This window comes from Heterocephalus glaber, unplaced genomic scaffold, assembly GCF_053883595.1.
Source record: "Heterocephalus glaber isolate CG9 unplaced genomic scaffold, H.glaber_assembly_v1.0 deba00000942, whole genome shotgun sequence".
In the NCBI taxonomy this organism is placed as follows: domain Eukaryota; kingdom Metazoa; phylum Chordata; class Mammalia; order Rodentia; family Bathyergidae; genus Heterocephalus; species Heterocephalus glaber.
This window is the reverse complement of record NW_028258174.1, coordinates 1,261,477-1,284,308: the sequence shown is the minus strand read 5'-3', so window position 1 is coordinate 1,284,308 and position 22,832 is coordinate 1,261,477. Positions and strand designations below refer to the sequence as shown.

Here is a 22,832-nt window from a genome sequence, read left to right as displayed (position 1 = left end):
CTGCAGTTGTGGAAAGCCAACTGTAATGCAATTTTCTATGGACTTCTTTCAGGATTTGGACTCAATATTTCTAAGAGCCTAGCACATTCTTTTTAAAAATAAATTTTATTTTATCCCTTCCCCCCTCAAGCCACCTCCCTATGTACAAAAGCTTTGTTTCCATTTTTCCTTCTATTTTCACTTTTTTTCTTGTCCCTTCCTTCCTTTCTCCCTCCCTCACTTATTTCCCTTCCTATTTGAACACTTTCTTCCCATTTGGCACATTAAACTTTTATGTAATCAGACTGAGTATCTGAGAGTGGGAAGAGGGAGAACTATTGAGGGGCTGGGAGTGTTGCTCTGCAGTAGAGCACTTACCTTGCAAGCCCCTGGGTTCAAGCCTTAGTACCGTAGAAAGCTTTTTAAGGAACAAAACCACAGAATAAACCCGAAGAAAAATAGGAGATAGGTGCAATGGCACATGTCTGTAATCCCAGCTAACTGGGAGGTTGGAGCAGCAGCATTGCAAATTCAAGGCCAGCCTTGGCAACTTAGAGGCCATCTCACAAAATAGGACTGAGGATATAGCTCAGTGATGCACCAATGGCAACTTGCTAATGAACAGCAACAGGCAGGTTAAATCCTCCCACCAAAACTTTCCAGTGGTCCTGCCTCTATTTTTTCATGCTTTTATTTTGCGGTACTGAGAAGTGAACCCTAGGATTCTCTACCATTAAGCTACATCCCCAGCCCTTTTTTAATTTTTTAAATTTTGAGACAGTTTAAGTTGCCCTAGCTGGCCTCAAACTTGTGATTCTCCTGACTCAGCCTCCCAAGGGCTACAATTACAGGTGTGCATCAGCACACCTGACTCATGTACTTCATGTTTAGAAAAGATTTTTCTTACTAGAGTGATTTTTAATATGTAATCATTCCGCCTTCTACATTTACTTATCAATATAATATAAATGCCGAATTAGAATGCCAAGATACTATGAGAATGGTGTTCTAGCAAAGACAATGATGGTCTCGGAGAGTAAATGTAAGGTCTCCATTAGATTTGGTCAAATATTGAATGGATATCTCCATTAGGGTCTCTTTGGGCTCAAGAGGCCCAAATAAAGAACATTTACAGAGAGACAGGAGGGTAAGGAAACCATAGGGAAGAGAATCCGGTAAGGAAGATCTTTTTGGCTTCCTCACCAAATTGTCTGCAAGTTTCTCAGATTGTTACTTGTATATTTTCAACCTTTCTCACTAAAACCATGGTCTACCATCTTTCAAGTTTCCATCTAATACAGTGTGTTAGGTCACAACAAATGCTCCTAAAACATCGAAGAGCTTGTTTGTGGTTGGTTAACAGGAGAATGAACTCACTGTAATACAGTTGTTCTGGCTCCTGTGGGCCCCAAAGTAGTAAGGCAGAAAGGAAAAGTAAAAAGTCCTCAGTCATTTTGGCTCGTTTTAGAGAAAGAGGGCCTGCACTTGGGGTTTCCCCCAGAGAGGGGGACCTCCAGTCCTACATGAATCTGGGCCCTCTTGGGTTGTACTTCCTCTTATGCTCAGCCTCTCTCCCACCTGCTTTGCTCAGCTCTCACAGGACACATGCTATGTAACTGCTTTTGTGCGTTTGTAACGTCCCTTGTGGCAGGCTCCACCTCACGATGAGCTGCCAGCCTGTGCCACACACATTATCTCTGGAGGTACACCTCTTGTTTTTGTTAGTGCTTTAGTTATAAAGATGTGGAAGTTTTGAGAAGTTTATTCCCAAGCTTATATTTACTGTAAATTCTTTTCTTCTTAATGAACATTTTTGTACCTTATTGTTTTTTGGGAACATGTATTTTATAGTATAGTAGAAATCCTGTACTTTGTACTTGGCGGCTGTTTAATAAATGTTGACAGTTTATAATTAATTAACTGTACCACAAGAATCTTAAAAAGTGAATCCAAGGACTATTGACAATGAACCTAATTACAGAATTGAGCAATATAACTTGACACTCAAAAGTACAGAATCTTTAAAAATCATTTTAATTTGCACATGATACATTTATCACTAATGTTTTAGAGAAACAGAAGCTAACTTTTCATTTTCAAAGACTGATGAACAACCATCCATGAGTTCTGGAAGTTGAATAACAGGAAACTGTACTTGTTTTTCAAACCATTTGGCAACTGTGAGAAGCTTCTGGTCACAAAATGCACGTCCGATAAACTGTAGCCCTATTGGCAGCCCCTGGTGTGAGAGGGCGGCAGGCATGCTCACAGCTGGCAATCCTGAGGAAAAGAAAGAAACCCATTAGTTGATTAATTCTCCAGCTTAAGAAGCCCAGCTCTATGCTGCTTTTCAGTGCTAACAGGTAAAGGCAGAATAAGGTTTTCTTGTTTTGTTTTGAGAAAAGGTCTCACTTTGTAGTTCAGGCTGGCCTTCAACTCACTATGAGGGGCTGGGAGTGTTTTGTTTTGAGACGGTCTCACTCTGTAACCCACACTGGCCTCAAACTTTCAGCAATCCTCTTGCCTCCTGCCTCCTGCCTCAGCCTCCTGAGTGCTGGGATTACAGGCAGGCATCATCACACCCTGCTCCAGAATAAGGCTTTAAAAAAAACATACATGGCAGGGGGTAGGTACCACAACCCCAACTTGAAACTATACTACAAAGCTAAACAGCATGGTACTGGCAAAGAAAACAGACCTGAAGACCAGTGGAACAGATTACAAGATGCAGAAACAACCCCAGACACACTCAGCCACCTCATCTTCAACAAAGAAGCCAAACACCCTCACTGGAGGAAAGATAGCCTTTTTAATAAATGGTGCTGGAAAAACTGGGTTTCAACTTGCCAAAGATCAAAACTAGACCTATATTTCTCATCATGCACTAAACTAAAATTGAAATGGATTAAAGATCTAAATATTAAAACAGAAACCCTGAACTAGCTGGAACAGAGGTTAGGTAGAACTTTTTGGTTTTTTTTCGTACCGGCCATTGAACTCGGGTCCTTGTGCTTGCGCAGCAGGTGGCGAAACCACTGAGCTAAATCCCCAGCCCAGGTAGAACTCTTGAAGATATTAGTGTCGGAAAAGATTTTATGAACAAAACCTCAGTTGCCCATGAACTAGCACAAACAATGAACAAGTGGGATTAAACAGCTTCTGCACTGCAAGAGAAACCACCAACAGTGTGAGCAGACAACCCACAATGTGGGAAAAAATTTTCACCTGCAGTCCCTCAGACAAAGGTCTACTATCTAGACTATATTAAGAACTTAAAAAACATCAGACCTCCCAAATTTAAAGACCCAATCCAAAAATGGGCATCGGAAATGAACAGACATTTCTCACACAAAGAAGTAGAAATTGCAAATAAACATATGAAAAAATGTTCAACATCACTGGTCATTCATCATTGAGAGATGCAAATGAAAACAACGCTGAGATTCCACCTCCCCCCAGAAAGAATGGCTGCTATCATGAAATCAATCAATAACAAATGCTGGTGAGGGTGTCGGGAGAAAGGAACCCTTCTCCATTGTTGATGGGAGTGTAGACTGGTTGCAACCACTGTGGAAATCAGTATGGAGATACCTCAAAGAACTAGGACTGGAAGTCCTATTTGGCCCAGCTATTCCCCTGCTGGGTATCTTCCCCAATGAATTAAAAGAATCATACCACAGTGATATATGTGCACCCATGTTCATAGCAGCACAATATGTAATAGCTACAACTTGGAAGTAGCCCAATTGTCCATCAACTGGAGATTGGATAAAGAAAATGTGTTTTTTAAAAAAAATAAAATGGAGTGCTACTCAGCCATAAAAAATGAGAAACGAGACATAGCTAAATGGATGAATATTGAGGCAATACTCTTAAGTGAAATAAATAGGACACGCATGTAAATACCAAATAATTTCTCTAGTGTGAGAAACAAAGTGTAAATAAGGTCTAAAAGGTATAATAGATAATGCGAAATAGGAAGAAACAGGGCAAAGGGGAAAGGGAAGTGGAAGGGGCAGGGGAAAGGAAAGACGGGAATGGAATATGAGAAAATGCAAAAAAAGGAAACAAAGTCTTCGTAAATAGGGAGGGATGGAGGGGTTGAAGGGAGGGCAGAGGAATGGGGAAAAAATAAGAACCAAGAGAGATTATGTAAAGGTACAAATTTCCAATGATGAATGTCATTATATTGTATACCTAAAATGTACCAATAAAAATAAAAAACAACAGAAACATTACACTATACAGTATATATATTTTGGACCATGCTCTGTTGCCTTAACAATGTACCTCAGAAATCACTGTTTCATAGGCGTAAGATCTGAAGCTTTGATACTGCTAAAATAAAACAGGGCAACACTTGAAGCCATATGCATAAGCCAAAACTTTCTGAACAGGACTCCAATAGCACAGAAAATAACAGCAAGAGTCAAAAAATGGGACATCAAATTGAAAAGTTTCTACACAGAAAGGGAAACAACAGAACAAAGAGCCTACAGAATAAGAAAATCTTTGCCAGCTTCTCTTTAAACAGAGGACTAATACCTAGAATATATAAAGAACTCAAAAAACTTAACACCAAAAAATTAAATAGCCCAATCAATAAATGGGCCCATGAATTGAACAGACACTGCCCAAAAGAAGTGCAGACAGCCAATAACTCTATAAAAAATGTTCAACCTCCTTAGCCATTGGGGAAATGCAAATCAAAACCACACTGAGATTACATCTCACCCCAGTCAGAATGGCTATCTTTAAGAATACAAAAAATAGGGCCAGGAATTTACCTCAGTGGTTCCGCCGCCTGCCTTGCAATTGCAAGGTCCCGAGTTTGATCCCCAGTACCAAAAAAAAAAAAAGAGTAAGAATACAAAAAATAAATGCTACTGAGGATTTGGGGGAAAAGGAACTCTATACAGTGTTGGTGGGAATGTAAATGAGTATAGCCACTATGGATATCAGTATGGCGTATCCTCAAAAAACTAAAACTAGATTTGATCCAGCTTTATCATTCACTGGTATATACCTGAAGGAATTAAAGTTAGCATATTATAGGGACACCTGCACACTCATGTTTATTGTGGTACAATTCATAATAGCCAAGATATGAAATCAGCCAAGGTGCCTGGCAAGAGATGAATGGATAAGAAAATGTGGTATATATACACATGGAATAGTATTTAGCCATAACGAAGAACAAAATTTTGTCATCTGAAGGAAAATGGATGGATCTGGTGATCATCATATTAAGTGAAATAAGCCAAGACTGAGAAAGACAAATATATGTTCTTCCTAATACGTGGACTCTAAAAAAGATAACATGAAAGTAAAGGAATGTAAGGGAAATGGATGTTTATGATCAAAATATGTATGTTCAAATGCTTTTATAAAATTGATAAGCACTAATAATAAAAGGAAATCACCTTTCAGTTCATAGAAACCTTCACTCTCTTTTTCATAACTGTGTAGTACTCAATTACAGTTTTACCATAAGTTATTTAACCAGTTTTCTATGGTTAGACATTTAGGTTGTTTTCAATATTTAGCTATTTTATACAATGCCATAGTACACAATAGCTGCACATATATTTTTGCTACTCTTGAAAGTTTCTTAGATCTAAAAGGATTGCTTTCTCAAAGGATAAATGCATATATAATCAGAAATTTTCCAAAGAAGATGTACCATTTTGAAATCCCAACAGCAAAACAAGTGTTTCTTTTCCTATAGTCTTGCCGACAGTGTGCGTCTTGAGCTGCTGAATGTTTGTCAATCCAATAGTTAAGAAACTAGCTTAAGATTGTTTGAATTCTAGTTTTTAAACACATTGGCTGGGGTACTTTTAATTTCAGGTTTGGAACAGAGACAATACAAGATTCCAGGATATCTTGTTATGCCACAAAACAAGAAAGTTTTCAAAAATTAAAATGAGAACAGATCTAAGGGATACAAGCAACTTGAAGGGATTCCTACTGGCTATATTTGGGAAAATCTGAGCATCACAAACAATAATGACAGTAATTGCTTTTAATAGATCCAATTTTTAATCCAAGTACAGTGGTGCATGCCTATAATCCCTGCATTCAGGAGGCTGAGGCTGGGGATTGCTGTGAGTTCAAGGGCAGCCTAAACTACATAGTGAGACCTTGTCTCAAACTAAACAAACAAAATAGATCCAATTTTTTGAAAAATGAAAGCTCTTATTTAGAGAAGGTTACTAGTAACAGAAGGAATGTTGCTGCAGCTGTAGCTGTAGAGGGTATGTTGGAATTAGAGAAGCCCACATTTTATAATGCTCTAAGTAAAGATCATCAATGGATGCTAAAACTGACCTCCAGATTATAAGGGAATGAAATATTCACATGATCTCATAGCATCACTCCACAAGTTACTTAAAAATGATAAAAGGAAAATGTGTTTTTAAAAGAAAAAATTGAAAAAATAAATTGGCAGTTGCTTCTTTAACCAAGTGATTAATTTAACTTCCAGAAGAGGGATTAAATGCTATTAACTGTTTCCTGGCATGAAATGTATGTAGTATATCTGCCAAAAATGTTTAACTCAAGCCAATTATAAGGAAATAATTGGACAAAACCAGACTATGGGTGGGATATCCTACAGAACAACTAGATAGAACTCATCCCAATAAAGCATTAAGAGAAAAAATTTAAAAGGTAGGAAAATTCTCATTAGAAACTAATCAGGACAGAAGAAAGTGGCACAACTTTTTGAACTGCCAAAAATAAGAACTGTTAAACCAGAACTTGATATCTAGCAAAAACAAAACCAAAAACTTAAGAAGAAAAAAAAAACTGTTACAAAGGAAAGCGCAATCGAGACATTTTCAGAGGGTAAGAGAAGAGAATTTGCTGTCAGGTGGCTAACGTGAACAAATAACTAAAGGAAATTCTATATAGAGAAAAGAAAAAGAATGGATGTTGGTACTTCAGGAAGGAGGAATAAACAGAGAAAGAAAAAGTATGAGCAAATACAATAGACTTTTCTTGAATTTTTTATATTATGTTTGATGATTGAAGCAAAATTATACAGCCTGGTGTGACTCTAAAAAACAAAATCACCAGGGATGTGGGCGATTGTTTTAGATTTTTAAAAGATATAAACAAGTAGACTACACGTGGGGAAAATGCAACTTATAAAAGACATTTTTGGAACAGTTGAAAAAATTTGAATATGGTATATAGTCACATTATTTCTGAATATATATTAGTTTTCTTAGGTGTGATAATGGGATTGTTGTTATGTAGCAGCATGTCTTTAGAGATTAATATTAAATTATTTAGGTACAGAGCATCACAGCACCTGACACTTTCAAATGATTCAGCTAAAAACAAGGTGGTGTAGGCCGGGGATTTAGCTCAGTGGTTCTGCCGCCTGCCTTGGAAGCACAAGAACCCGAGTTCGATCCTCAGTACCAAAAAAAACCACAAAAAAAAAACAAGGTAGTGTATGTGTGTGTTTGGGGGGGCGGTGGTAGAAAATGTTAACAAGGACAAATCCAGGTGAAAGTCTATCAATATTCATTATACTGCTTTTTCAATGTTTCTTCTGGGTTAACCTTTTTATTTTTTGTGTTTTTTTTGGTACCAGGGATCGAACTCAGGTTCTCGTGCTTGCGAGGCAGGCAGCGGAACCACTGAGCTAAATCCCCGGCCCTATTTTTTGGTTTTTTGAGATGGGGTCTCACTATATAGTTTAGGCTGGGCTTGAACTCACTACGTAGTCCAGGCTGGCCTCGAACACACAGCAACCCTCCTGCCTCAGCCTCCCGAGTGCTGAGATTACAGGCATGAACCATCATGTTCAGCTAAACATTCTTGAAATAAAATTTGAAAATACTATTAAGTGTACTGGTTCAGAACATAGGTGAGAGGCAAGAGTACATGTATGTACATATACATATACATGCATGCACGCACACACACACGCGCGCGTGCACACACACACACACACACACACTCTCCTTACTATTCCAGAAAGGCTATTGTTTCTAGGGAACCATCTAGCTAGAGCCAGGGTAGCTGCCTAAGAATTTTAAGAAAGCCAGACAAACCTTCAGTGACCCTCACCTGCCATATTTACCGCCTGTGTAAAAATATCACCTTGAGCACTTCGTGTTCTGTTGTCTTCTTTGATAAATTCCAAGTAAGGTACCGCCTCACTTAAGGTGGTGGGAGTTAGCAAGATATCCACTCCAGAGTTAAAAATATTCACAAAGTCATTTGCAATGAGGCGCCTTACTTTCTGGGCTTTGACGAAATAATTTTCATAGTTTCTGTGGGAAAAAATAGAAGATATTTTGAGAACTTTTTCTATTTTGCTTCAAATCAATTCTCTTACGTTAGGTATATTAAAGAACCACTGGTTTCTCAGCTTTTATGACACGCACTACAAGGATTATTTCTTTTGGAGTGCTAGGGATTGAAGCCAGGGCCTTGTGCATACTAGGTAGGGAGTCAATCACTGAGCTATACCCCAGATCTTTTTATTTTGAGACAGGTTCTCAGTTAGTTGCCCAGCCTCCAGAGTAGTTGGGGTTACAAGCGTGTGCCACTATGCCCAGCACCCTTAAGATTCTTAATAACATATAAAGATGAATTGTATTCAACTGGGCTGTCATTCTGAAAGTCTGTATATCTGGCAATTAATCAATCAGAATTCACTCCTAGATACTGTTCTACACATACAATCACAAAATATTGGTACTTCCAGGCACATCACTAAACCAGAACATTAATTTTTGGGTGAGGAAAATCAGATATGTAGCAATTAAATAACTTTCTGAAAGTTATAAAAACAGGCAGAACAGACAAGAACACAGGCCTCTAGAGGCTCATCCAATCTTCTCTTCTTTCATCTACAGTATAATGATAACTAAATTACTATAAGGATTCTGAGGTCTCACAAAATTCTAACACATTGTCTGAATTAGACACTAAGAAATACTCCACTAACAGAAACTGGGAAAAGCATGCAGTGTTTGCAAGTTTGTATCTTATGGACAACACAGTCCAAGAATGGAGATATGAAATTAAAGATAGGATGCTTACTTTACCACAAGGTTAAGAGAAAAGACAGATATAAAAATGATCATAGGTCAGTGATGCAAAAAGGAAGAAAAAATCTTTTCAGACTTTCTGATACTGGTTAAAGAAGGTTGACAAAGAATTATTCTAAACCTCAGTTTCTTCAACTATAAAAATGTATATAATTAGGGGCCGGGGATTTAGCTCAGTGGTTTTGCCACCTGCTGTGCAAGCTCAAGGACCCAAGTTCGATCCCTGGTACCAAAAAAAAAAAAATGTATAGAATCACTCAAGTCCCACTGAGGACTAAATAAAATGAGATAAAACATCTGAAATCTTTTTTACCCTAGGCAGAGTGCTATATGGATATCAGATATCCTCGCTACCACTTGACTACAGAGTCTATACAGACATGGATGCAGGCTTCACATATACTTCACACAAGAAAAATGAGAGGTGACAGTTTATTATATTTGGGTTTGAGGGTTAGTTCAGGCTCTGGGTTTAAACCTCAGCAACACACACACACACACACAAATTGTATTAATAACATTCCCCAGACTTAAATTTTATAAAACTAATGCTATTGAATTTTTCCTACTTTAAATATGGTTTAAAAGTAGAACTTCTGCTTCCACACACAATGAAGCAATAGGGATAAGATTTATCCTGACTTCTTAACCAGAAAACCAGACAAGATATATGAAAGAATCATTTTCAGACATTAAACAAAGGCCTTCAGAAGAGAATTCTGAGAGAGGCAAACGAGCTAATCCTGTTGTCTCTCCAGTTTGATGCCCAGAGGACTTCATGGCTCAGTCCTAAAAGAGAACCTAAACAGAGCTGGGGGGGGGGGGGGCTCAGCAAATTAAAGCAACAAAAGTCTAAAGTGCGGGGAGACAAAAAGCTGGAATTTCTAAAGGTCTGAAAGGAGAGAGCAGCAAACAGAGTTGAAGACAAGTGCAGAGATCCCTCAAGTCTTTGGCTGAGTACTGACTGATCTATGCAAGGATGAAAAGAAAGCCCCAGGGTGGGGAAAGAATCTCCCAAAGAACAAGAGGTCAAACAATTCTTACAGCTCATACAGGGCTGGAAAGTGGAAAGACCTTGTAATAGATGTAGACTCTGGAAGCATCTTTGCAGTACTGCCTTAGACTTAAATTAGCCATAAACCACAGGCGTCTTTAGACTTCTGACAGAGCTTAAAAGAAAGCCCCAAAAGGATCCAATATATTCAAGTAACTTGTCTTAATTACTTTCTCATCACTGGGACACAATACATGATGCCCACAATGTAAAGGACAGCTTTATTTTGGTTCACATTTCAGTCCATGGTCTCCAAAAACGAAACACCATGGTAGAGGCACATGGCAGAGGAAGAAATTTCTTACCTCATGATGGCTAGGAGAGCAGAGAGTGAGGAAGGAGCCAGGAAAGGAGACAGAACCTTCCAGGTCAGGTCCCTGGTGAGCTGCCTCTTCTTACCAGGCCCACCTCCAAAGGGAAGCCAGCTACACTGCCTGCACATCCAGTCACCTTCCAAAAGCCCTGCCTGTGAGCACGGGAGGCTCCTGGGGGACATCTAGATACAGACCATCAACTCTGTGCCCTAGAACAAAGTTCAACATTGTTTACAAACAGATTCAAATGACAGCAATACTGGAACTAGCAGGTAAAAACATAAAAAGGCCACTAAATGTATTCTATATATTCAAGAATAAAGAAGAAAACATAATGAAGAAATGGAGGAGATAAGAAAACTTACTTGGACCATCTAGAGAGCCCAAAAAGCTCAAAGAACCCCTAAGCAGAAGAAATATGCAGAAAAGTACACTAAGGGACATCATAAATTTCTGAAAACCAACAATAGAGAGAAAATGTTAAAATCAGACAAGAATAAATATAAGAAACACAATATACTTCTAGAAACTATGCAGGCCAGAAGACAGTGAAATACAACCTTTAACGTACTGAAAGAAAATACCATTAACCTTCAATTTTATACACAAAGTACCTTTCTTTTTTTTTTTTTTTTGGTGCCGGGGATGGAACTTGGTGAGCTAAATCCCCGGCCCACAAAGTACCTTTCCAAATTAAAGGCAAAAAAAAAAAAAAAAAAAAAATTAGAGGCAAATTTTTTTTACATGGAAACAAAAGCGGAAAGAATTCATTAATATATATTCAAGATATAAGCTATATTAGAGGAGGTTCTTCACCCAGAAAGAAAATAATAATAATGCATGGAAATCTGGAGCTACACAACAAAGAACCAGAAATAGTGTATATGAATGCAAAATATAATGCCCCCCTTTTTTCTTTATTTTAAATCTCTTTAATATGGCCAATAAATACATGAAAACATGTTCAACATCTCATTAGAAGAGACTGGGTGTGTTCAGGGTGGTATGGCTGTAGACCATCTCGTCATTAGAGAAATGAAAATTAAAACAACAATGAGATTCTATCTTGCCCCAGAAGAAATGGCTATCATTAAAAAATCAAATAATAACAAATACTGGTCAGATTGCAGAACGAAAAGGAATCCTTCTACACTGTTGGTGGGAAGGTAAACTAGTACAACCACTATGGAAATTTCTTAAAAAACTAAAACTAGAAATTGCATTTGATGCAGCCATTCCCTTTTAGGTATCTTTCTGAAAAAGTTTAAGACATCATATTACAGTGATACATGCATACCCATGTTTATAGCAGCACAGCTCATAATACTATTCTGCCATAAAGAATGATAAACTTGAATCACTTGTACAAAAAATGGATGCATCTTGAGCCCATAATGCTAAATGAAATAAATCAGACACAAATATTGTATGGGATCTCTTAAATGAGAGACCCAAAGTATAAATAATTTAAAGAGCAAGATAAAAATGGATAATAGAAAGTAGGGAGATACATCTTTATCAAGTGGGAAGGGGACCAAGAGATGGAGGGAGTGGAAGGAAAAGTCAAAGGGATTAAGATGTGTTATGCACATGTACCAGCTGCCCTTGATGAATGTAATTGTTATGTTTTACAAACATGTACTAGTAAAATGTTTAAAAATTCAAGAAAAATATCTTCAGAGAAAAAATATTACTTATAGAAATAATGATAGAAGGTAGGAAAAAAGGTTAAAAGAGAGAAAGAACAGGTGCAACAAATAGACAAATAGCAAGAAATAGACAAATGTGGCTCAGAAATAAATATTTATGCTAATTAAAAATAAACTTGAGATTCCTAATTCAATAGATTTATGTTTACGGAATAAAAGGTAACAGAAGAATGTAAGATTCTAAGCTATCAGAGGAATAAAAATGTTAAGACTTTTTATAGTTCCGAGCACTTTTTTAGGTTAAAAAAAAAAAAAAAAAGGATTCCAATCCCATTTTTCCTATCATTCAAGTTCAACCACCACCATTCCTGCCACAAGACAAAAAACTATAAGAAGCAAACAAGTTGATCCCACTTACAACGGGGTCAGAAAGTAGGGATACCAGCAGTAATTCTATCTTTTCTTAGTCTCCTGCTTGGAAATCATATAAGATGCTTTCAAACTCCTCTCCTTCAATTTCTTTCTATGCTATTACAGTGACTGATATAATCCATCAACTTGTGCCTTAACATATCCAATTTGATTCTAACCAGTAAAATCTGACAAATATAACATCTTTTTATTTATTTTGGTTTTTGAGACAGGGCCTAACTATGTGATTCAAATTGGCCCTGAATTTGTGATCCTCCTGCCTCAGTCTCCCAAATGCTAGGATTATAAGTATGTACTACCATCCCCAGCTAAATGTAGTATCTTTGGCTTAATAAATAAAGTCTTGGCTTAGAAAATTTCTTAGCAATATTTCATCCTTCCTACTCCTAAGTGATTACAAGCATCTATTCAAATGCAGAAGTCTTTTATTATGGAATAACATCAAATCATATCTTTGGAAAAAGTAACCCTAACTGTTGGCCATGAGAGGATTATCAGACAAGTACATATGTTTTCTGGCCTTGAAGCACGGAGAAAAACTTTAGGAAGCGACTCGTCTAAATAACCACTTGCCTTTTTAAAATTAATTAATTATTATTTAGTTAGTTTTGTGGTACTGGAGATTGAACCCTGGGCTTTGCATTGAGCTATATCCCCACATCCCCAGCCCTTTTTAAATTTTGAGATAAAGTCTCAGACACTAAGTTCCCCAGGCTGAGCTTGAACTTGCCATTTTCCTGCCTCAGCCTCTCAAAAGTGCACTGGAATTACAGGCTTGCACCACCATGCCAGGCCACTGTTGGTTTTTTACACTTCCCATTGTCTTCTCAGACTGACTGGTAGGGAAAAGGGATCTTATTCACAAGATCTTGAATAAACTTGAAGACAATTTAAGTATGTAGAAGCATTAGTAATTGGGAATTATTTCCTGCGTATTTTTTTGAGAGGGTCTTGCCTTGCTATGTAGTTTTCCAGGCTGGCCTTGAACTCACTGTATAGCTCAGGTTGGCCTCAAACTCATGGTGATCCTCCTGCCTTGGCTTCCTGAGAAGTGGGATAACAGATGTATGCCACCACATCTGGGTAACTGGAATTCTTTCTTGAAGCAAAATATACATATACATAATGCAAGAAAAAACTAAGTTGATTCAGTAAATTTTTCAAGAAATAATATAACTCCCTTGCTTAAGGCTTCAACAGCAATAAGCCCAGCCACAGAACAGCTAATGAGGCTAAAATTTTTCAGGGCTTCTTACTTGGTTTATACTGATCATTTATACTGATGGTTTATACTGATCATTTTCTTTGAAAATTTTGAATAACTAGGAAGCAAAAGTGTCATAAAGGGGACTTTTCTAATTCAAATCATGAGGATTTTGCAGTAACTATCATGACTGGTAAGACTCGTTGAATGTGCTACTGCTTTGCACTTGAAATTTTGAGAACAGAGAAAAATTTTAGACTAATTGTCTTACTCTTTTAGTAAGAAAAAGTTTCCTGAAAGAATTCTCCCTCTCACCACATCATTGAACCCTTCCCTCCTGGTGGCAGCATACATGGCTTCAGTAGACACGTTAATGTCACATCTATGACCTGAAAACAAAAAAAGATACACATTACTTCAAAAGGAAGTAAAGTTTTGGCTGAAAACAGCCTAGATTTACACTTTTGTGACCAATACTGAAATTTAAGGAACTTGCCCTTACCAGTTTCCTTGTCTATCTGGCTTGTTACTATCTGATCATGGAGGCAAAAGAAAATAACCAAGAAAACTTCATTTACCACCCCCCATCCATCTATCCATCCATCTCTCCACCCATCCAAACATTTAGTGAGCTCTTACCATATCTCAGGCATGACACTGGATGGTAAATACACAGATAAGATATTATCCCTTCAAAATATTTACAGTCCAGAGAAATGAATGGAAAATTTAGAGATTTATGATGAATATCATAATACAAAGCTAAAATGATAAAGGTAAAAGGACTCACTTACTTTTCTCAATCATCAACATTATTTCAGGAAAAACTTTTTATATCACTATAAGAAATGAACCTTTCAAATGTCAGAGATACAATTACGTTAAAAACAAGACAGACAAAAAGCCCGGCCATCTTACCATATTCCAGCCCATCAAATCTTGCCATATTTGATGCCACTTCTGATGTACACAATACATGGTAGCAGACAATTGAGTAAGAGGTGTGAGGCAGGGATACTTCAATCACTTTGGCTCCTGCAGACTCAAACAGGCCAGCAGCTTTGGACCAGAGAGATCGTACTTCACTGGATAATTCAGGTACAAGATATTCCTTATAGGCAAAAGTCAAGGTACAGAAATTGGAACATCTATACAGTAGATAGTTTCACAATTTGTACACAACTTTGGCAGTATACTAGAAAAATGGATACTATTGCTGGTAGGTAGCTAAAAGAGCAAACTGAGAGTGTTTATGGCATGATAAGCACAGTATTAGGTATTATTTATTAGTGGGATATAACAATTTAAACATTAGAGATCTGCTTGGAGACTTTGTATTTTTTAAATGTTCCTTAAATATCAGGTACTTTGCTAGATGCTTTTCAAAGGTTCCCTTACTTAATGCCTTCGCTAACTCCATTATGTAGTTATCCATTATCATCCTTTATTTTATGAATGAATGAACTGTTGAGGCTAGAGAAGATTAGTAACTTTTCTACTGTAATACAGCAAATCAGTACAGGATGCAGGATTCTGAACTAGTTCTGTTTCTAAAGCTTGGGATCTCTCTCAGTGTTTAAAAGAAGGCACAGATAATTACCATAAAGAAAGACTCTGAAGAAAGCAGCATTTCTCTACAGTAGTGGTCTCATCTGGAAGCAATGTTGTCATATGCTTCCTGACCAAGGGAAATGTGGTAATGTTTGAAGGAATTATTGGTTGTAGTCAGTGGTAAGGGGTACTACCAGCATCTGGAGGTGGAGGCCAGGGATGTTGCTGAACTTCTTACAATATGTAGGACAGTCCCTCACAACAAAAAAATCACCGACCGCAAAACATCAATTGTGCCGAGGCTGAGAAACTTCTTATTCTGAAGTGTAAGTTATCTTTCAAAAAGTTTTGCAGAAAAAAAAAGATTTGCAGAAAGTTTTAAGCATTAATATGTTAGGTTTAAATTTTTTAATTTTTAAAAAGCCAACAATTTAACATTATCATGTCTATATATGGATTGTTACTGTAACACATTACAATTACATTAATGTAATACATTAGTAGTAATAGTAATAGCAGAAGCAGCAATGGTAGTGGTAGTGGTAGTAGCAGCAGCAGTAGTAGTAATAGTAAAGGTAACATTTAGTGAGGCCATACACCAGCAAGTGTGATAGGATTAGTATGTCTGAAAGGGGGAGAGTATCATGAGGGGGATTAATGGCAATGTATCTTTTGTTGTAATAAATTTTTTGTTTTTTGGTACCGGGAATCGAACTTGGGACCTTGCGCTTGCGAGGCAGGCGCTAGAACCACTGAGCTAAATCCTCAGCCCACTGTAATAAATTTTTTAAAACTTACACATTCACTGTATGTTTTGATCACACTATGTATTCCTTACATATTGTCTACGCCTGTTTTTATTCACTGAAGTGGCAGAGTCAACGAGACCATATGATCCACAAAGCCTAAAATATGTATTAACTAGCTCTTTACAGAAAAAAGTTTACAGATTCTTGTTTTACACAATAATCTAATGTTCATTATTCTATGATTGCAATACTTTTATTATTCCCAATTTGGAAATAGTGTTTAGAGATTGAATCATGTGCTTAATGACTAATAAAAATTAATTACTAATGTCAGTGGTTCCACCGCCTGCCTTGCAAGCGCAAGGTCCCGAGTTTGATCCCTGGTACCAAAAAAAATTAATTACTAATAAAAATGGCAGTATAGAGATTCAAGCTTAACCAGTCTGCCTCCCAAGTCTGTCTCTGTATTTGATTTTACAGTTTTCCTAAAAAGTTATGAAAGAAAGAAGTCACCTTTGGAATTCCTATACATAGTTTGTTCACATCTGTCAAACTGGGAAGCATAAATGGTTTAACAGGATCTTGCACAGTAGTAGAATCTTTGGGGTCATGTCCAGCCAGTACACCTGTAAGAAGAAATATTTATGTGCCACAGGCCTATTGTTTTACAGTGAAATTGTTTCAGATGATAAGGAGTCAAATAAATACCCAATACAATTGCTGTATCATCCACACATCTGGTTAAGATTCCTGGCACATCCATCGAATTCACCAGGGGAATGAGACCATGACGAGAAACTAAGCCATAGCTGGGTTTAAAACCAACAAGCCCACAGTGGGCAGCAGGATTTCGGGTTGATCCTCCAGTGTCTGATCCTAAAGCCCTGGAATTTAAGTGGAATTCTTCTTAGAAGAATGACATATCTAATTATTTTTGGAATCTAGCCTTTTAAATATCTATATTTTACAGTGTATTTCCCAATTATAAAAAGTATCACATACTCATCTCAGAGAATTCATACACAACAGTATAAAGAAGTAACTAAATATTCTATTATTCCAAAGCAGACACAGTTAACATTTTGGCATATTCAACTTTTTAAAAAATATATTTTTTCACAGTTGAGATCGTTCTGCAATCACAAGTTTCAATTCCTATTTTGCTTATCATGAGCTTTTTATATCACTAAAATTACTGCAAATTTAAGGTATGTATAATATAATATAAATATAAATCTCCATAAATCACCATAATATAAATCTCAGTAAAGTACAATCTCCTATTGATATACATATAAATCATATACCTTTCTTTGATGTTACTTGACATTTATAATAAATCAAATTAATGTTAATTTTACAAACTAAACATACCTCTCCCAGAATTCAGATACAACCCTTTTGTTACCTCAGTTAGAATGATGGGCAAAGGTGTACTATAATTTATATAAACATTTATGTTGTTTCTAGCTGGTAATAATAAGTATATAATAACCTTGTAATGAACACTTCTATTAAACATAAATGTTTGCCTATATATCTGTTTAGACTGACTTCTAAGAAGCAAAGTTAATGGATGAAAGGGTCTGCTTACTATTAAAAGTTCTTGATAGATATGATCAAATTACTTGTCAGGAGAATTATGCCAATTTGTATTCCCAACTGCAATGAATCCAATTGTGCTTTAATGTTTCAGTACCATCATCAAGTACTAGTAGTTTTAAAAATTTTTGTTAACCAAAAAAGTTTTGGTAATGTATATTTTTGAATACTTTTTCATACTTCTTTGTATTTGTATTACCCAACTACAAAGTGACTGTTCATTTCTTTGCCCAAAGAATGTGCTATTCTTATTTAAAAAACAAAAACTAACTTTGAAATAAGCCAGTGACAAAAATATTGTATTTTAGCACCCTTACATGAGGTACCTAGAGTATTCAAATTCATAGAGACAGTAAGTAGAAAAGCTGTTACCAGGGGCTGGGAGGAGGGCGACTAGTGGATTTCAGTTTTGCAAGATGAAAAGAGTTTTTTATGTTTATTTTGTCCCAATTAAAATGAAATGTTAAACAACTCCAGGAAAAAACAATTTTTTTGGTAGCAAAGTAGTATATGTCTACTACAAAAATTAAAGTATCATACTGTGTATGATAAAGCAAAATTTCTCTTATCACAGCTCCTGTAACGTATTTTGATATACTTTCATCTAGACACCCAGATGCTTCTGTGTAATGACTGCTAAGAGTAGTAAAAAAAAGTAAAGTAGTAAAAGTAATTACTACTTTTAATAAAAAGAGGGCCAAGTATACATACTGTTTTGCAACTTGTTTTTCCCTTAACAACTTACCTTAAATAACTTCCCGTGTCACTTACATAGTGCCCTAGCTCATTCATTTAGTGGCCATATAGTACTCCCAAGAACCTTCCTGTTTTAAAAACTATTACAAAAGAAACAAATCAAAAGGGAGGAAAAGCAGAATACTTTACAGTTTGGGATACATGCAATTTGAAGTTACTTTTGGCTTGTGCTTCTGTTGATTGGATTTAAAGTGCAGCTTTGGACTGAGCAACCGCTCCTAACAATAACATGGCATATGTGCTCTACAGAAAATGCAAATTATGTTTCCTTTCTCCCCAAGTTCATTTAAACTACAAAATCAGACTGTTGCTTTCACAATTTTAAAAGATACATTCTCTTATTAGCATTCACTGATGGCTGTGTAAAGGTAAAACCTACATTTCCATAGGAATTATGTGTCAAAATGCCATCTTCTCAAAGCACATTCAGAAAGATGAACACTAAGTGGGATGATGAGAGAAAAAAAGCATCTAGTCCTGCAGTTCTGACTTGTCAGAACTCTCATTAATATTAATGCCATGCTATAAAATTCCAAGGAGATAAAGTGAAATGGTTTTGTTAACAAGATTTCAGGAAAACTAAAAAAACTGAAAGAAACTAAAGCTCCATAACTCTAAAAAATATAAACAATTTATTGGTTCCAATACTTGTGAAAGAGCTTAGTTTTAGTAGATAATTAAGGAGAGATAAAATTAAAGAAATATATTCAATTTGGTCACACTGAGATTGATAAAATACATACAACAGACTACTCTTCCTTAGGTGGTTAAGAAATGCTTTAAAAATGGAACTCAACATATTAACCAATGAATTCTTACCAAATACAAAGTATGACAGATAAACAAAATCACCTCCTGACAAGGCTGAAAAAATTTTACTTAATGATACAGATATTTAGTTGCATAGTTATTGAAAACACTATTTTAAATACTCTATTGATAAATATTAGGAACATTTTTTTCTTTGTAAAGTCAGCTGAAAGATAAACCATTATTAATAGCTCAGCAGCAATGAACTACAGTCACAGGATTATAGTCTAAAAATATTTGTACAGAGAGCAGACATTTGAATAAATTATTTAAAAATGAAATTCAATAAAGTCCATTTATGTTTAATGCTTTATTCTGCAATATCTGTGAAATCATGTTTTCAAAATAACCATCTACTATAGAGTTAAAGTTTAAATGTTATTTCAAATTAAAGTTCACTGTATACAGTATACACATCACATGCTGTACAGGTGAGTATATTTATATTTTGATATATCTTTGAGGACAAAGAGCTTACTAAAAGGAAAAAAATCCCAGCACATGAATTACTCTATTGCTGGATTTGCACATGGTTTGTGACTCTATGTAATAGGATGGGTTATAAAGTACAGATAGCATCTTACGCAAAGCAAGTGAACGCTGACACGGCAGCCGCGCTGCCGCCGGAGCTTCCTCCCGCGATCAGGCAATCTGCAGCCTCGCTCTCGCCCTGGGCCTTCTGCCGCCTCTTTTCTCTGTATTGTTTTGAGTAACTCCAGGGGTTCTTAACTGGCCCAAATACACCATCTGTGCTTCCAGATCTGCGATGAAGGGGTAAAGCAAGATGCCTTAGTAATTTTATGTGAAATTCGAATCTCCTGGGTGTCTGTTATTTGCTTCTGACACTCGGAGCTTTTAATAACCCACTGTAGCTGGAACTGGAAAAGAAGCCTGTTCTGATGTAGCTTTTGGTGAGGTGGTGGTGGGTGAAGTGAAAGCAACTGAGATAGAAAATGGAGAAAAAGATTTTATCCCAGTTGATCATCCAGTTGAACTAAAAATGACTTCCCATAAGTTAAGGTCTTCTAGTCGGAAAGAGGCACAAACATTTAAATATAGTAGTTAAGAACATTTTGATGGAAATCTTCCCTTAATCAGAAGTTTTAAGAAAAGTATTATAAGTGGAATGCTAATAACTTGTTTTTAAATTTTAAAAATGTTATTCTGATAAACTGCAAAAATAAAAATAAATGAAGCACTTTTATATCCTTTGCCCACATGTACCTATTGTTAATATTCCATTCCATTTGCTTTATCATTTGTATGCTCTGTGTCTATACACACATTTTTTTCCTGAACATTAACAGTGATTTATATATATCATGGCCCTTTACCTCTAAATACTTTATTATGTATTTAGTATGAATTTCCAAAGGACATTTTTGCTTACGGTATAGTTATCGATCATAGTAAAATTCACAGTAGTACAATACTGTATGTAGACTGATATTTTGAGACAGGATCTTGCTAGATAGTTTAATCTGGTCTTGAACTCACTATACAGGCCAGGATGGCCTTGAACTCCCAGTGATCCTTCTGCCTCAGCTTCCTGAGTGCTGGGATCACAGGTGTGCACCATCAGGCCAACTGTAATCTGATTTTGTCAGCTGGTTCAATAATGTATTTCATAGCATTTTATCTCAGATCAAGTTTAGAGTCAGGTATTACATTTACTTATCGTTTCTTTAGCCTCTTTTTTCTTTTTCATTATTTTATCTTTATCAGTTAATGGACACTGGGCCATTTCCAGTTTGGAGCAATGATGAATAAAGATACTACATGTTTGTTTGGTTTTTTTTGGTACCAGGGATCGAACTCGGGACCTTGCACTTGCAAGACAGGTGCTGGAGCCAGTGAGCTAAATCCCCGGCCCTACTACAGGTTTTATACTGCAAACCAGTGCTTTTGTGTAAAAATAAATCTTAATCACTTAGGAAAATATCTAGGACTGGGACTATGAGGTTATACGGTAAATATGTTTAGCTTTGTAATAAATCATCAAATTATTTTCCAAAATGGCTATACATTTTGCATTCCCCACCAGCAATGTATATAAGAAATACAATTTTCTCTGCATACTTGTCTGTACCTGATATTACCTATTTTTCCTCTCTTTGGGGGGTGGTACTGGAGATTGAACCCAAGGCTTTTGCACTGAGCTAAATCCCCAGTCTGTTTTAATATTTTTATTTTGAGCCAGGGTCTCTTTAAGTCTTTAAATTCCCCAGGCTGGGCTCAAACTTACCCTCCTGCCCCGAGGGATTACAGAGTGTTGTGATTACAGGCATAACCACCACACCAAGCTGATACTGTCATTTTAATAAGTGTTATGGGTCTCAATGTGGTTTAAATTTGCATTTTACTAATGACTAATACTAAGAAGTTTTTCATGTGTTTGTCATTTCAATAAAATAATTGCTTGAAACTTCTGCCTATTTTGTAAAACACAGGGTTGATTTCTTATTGAGTTAGAAAAGGTTCTTACACATTTTGGATACTAGTTCTTGCAAATGTTTTACAAATACTTTCTCTAAGTCTTTTGCTGCTTTTTATTTTTATTAGTCTATTTCAAAGAACAAAAATTCTTAATTTTTCTTTTCTGTTGAGGTGCTGGGGAATTGAATCCAGAGACTTACACAGGCTAGGAAAGCACCTGACCACTGAAATACATCCCCAGGCCAGAAGTTCTTTCTTAACAAAGTTCAATATCTAAGAATCTTTACCTAACTTAAGGTCACAGCAATCTTCTCCTAAGTTTTTCCCCTATTTTATAATTTTAGGTTTTACTTTCTGTAGCCTCTTTTTAACTTGGAACATTTTCACAGCCTTTGTTTTTATATGACATTTTAATAGAACGTTTCTAAACATTTTGAATTTGTATATGTTTTTTTGTTATTAGGTTCAGGTTATACATTCTCAGCTGGAATATCACACAGGTGATGGTAGGTCCAAGTCCACTTTGCCTTCACTAGTGATTTTCATTTTCATCAGCTGATGAAGGCAATGGCTTAAAAACCTGTTTCCATTTACTTCTATAGATGAGTTCATTAAACATACACTGCTCAGTACCAAGAAATACCACTGTGAACCTGAACCAGCAAATATCACAAGTATTAATTTTTTTTTTTTTTTTTGGTACCAGGCATCGAACTTGGGACTTTGCACTTTCAAGGCAGGTGGCAGAACCACTGAGCTAAATCCCTGGCCCAAATATTACAAGTATTAAAAGGGGGGAAATCTAGAGTGCTTTTGATGAAAAACTAAATAAATGCTTTCTCCCACGATGAAAAACAAGGCAAAGATATTTGTCCCTACCACTTCATTCAACATTGCACGGAAGGTACTACTAACTGGTTCAGTAAGGCAAGACAAAGAAATGTGATAAAATTGTTTCTATTTCCAGACTACAAGATAATCTACATAAAATAGTTCAAGGAATACACAAAGATCAACTAAAACTAATAAATGAGCAGTAACTAGGTCACGGGATATGAGGTCAATAAAGTAAATTACATTCCTATCTACTAGCAATAAAGATTCAAAAATTGAAAAACATACCATTTTCTTTTTTTGGTGGTACTGAGGATTGAACCCAGGGGCTCAAACATACAAGGCCATTCTGTACCTAAACTACACTCCCAGCTCTTTTAAATTTTAT

At 36.3% G+C, this 22,832-nt stretch overlaps 1 protein-coding gene across 6 annotated transcripts in view; it reads right to left on the bottom strand.

Moving 5' to 3' along the window:
* Nucleotides 1-1,994: 1,994 nt before the first annotated feature.
* Qrsl1 (glutaminyl-tRNA amidotransferase subunit QRSL1) overlaps nt 1,995-22,832 on the bottom strand; it is a 35,679-nt gene continuing 14,841 nt past the window's right edge. For 3 of the 6 annotated variants that reach the window (XM_004855439.4, XM_021236884.2, XM_087208693.1), the window contains 7 exons: nt 19,759-19,935; nt 16,715-16,890; nt 16,520-16,632; nt 14,625-14,817; nt 13,978-14,095; nt 8,065-8,270; nt 1,995-2,259 (listed from right to left, as the gene is read on the bottom strand). In XM_004855439.4, the coding sequence (XP_004855496.1) occupies nt 2,039-2,259; nt 8,065-8,270; nt 13,978-14,095; nt 14,625-14,817; nt 16,520-16,632; nt 16,715-16,890; nt 19,759-19,935 (1,204 nt within the window). In that variant the 3' untranslated portion in view covers nt 1,995-2,038. Of the gene's footprint in view, nt 2,260-8,064; nt 8,271-13,457; nt 13,547-13,977; nt 14,096-14,624; nt 14,818-16,519; nt 16,633-16,714; nt 16,891-19,758; nt 19,936-22,832 lie in introns of those variants that run through there. The other 3 variants (XR_015450327.1, XR_015450326.1, XM_087208694.1) reach the window with 3 other exon arrangements.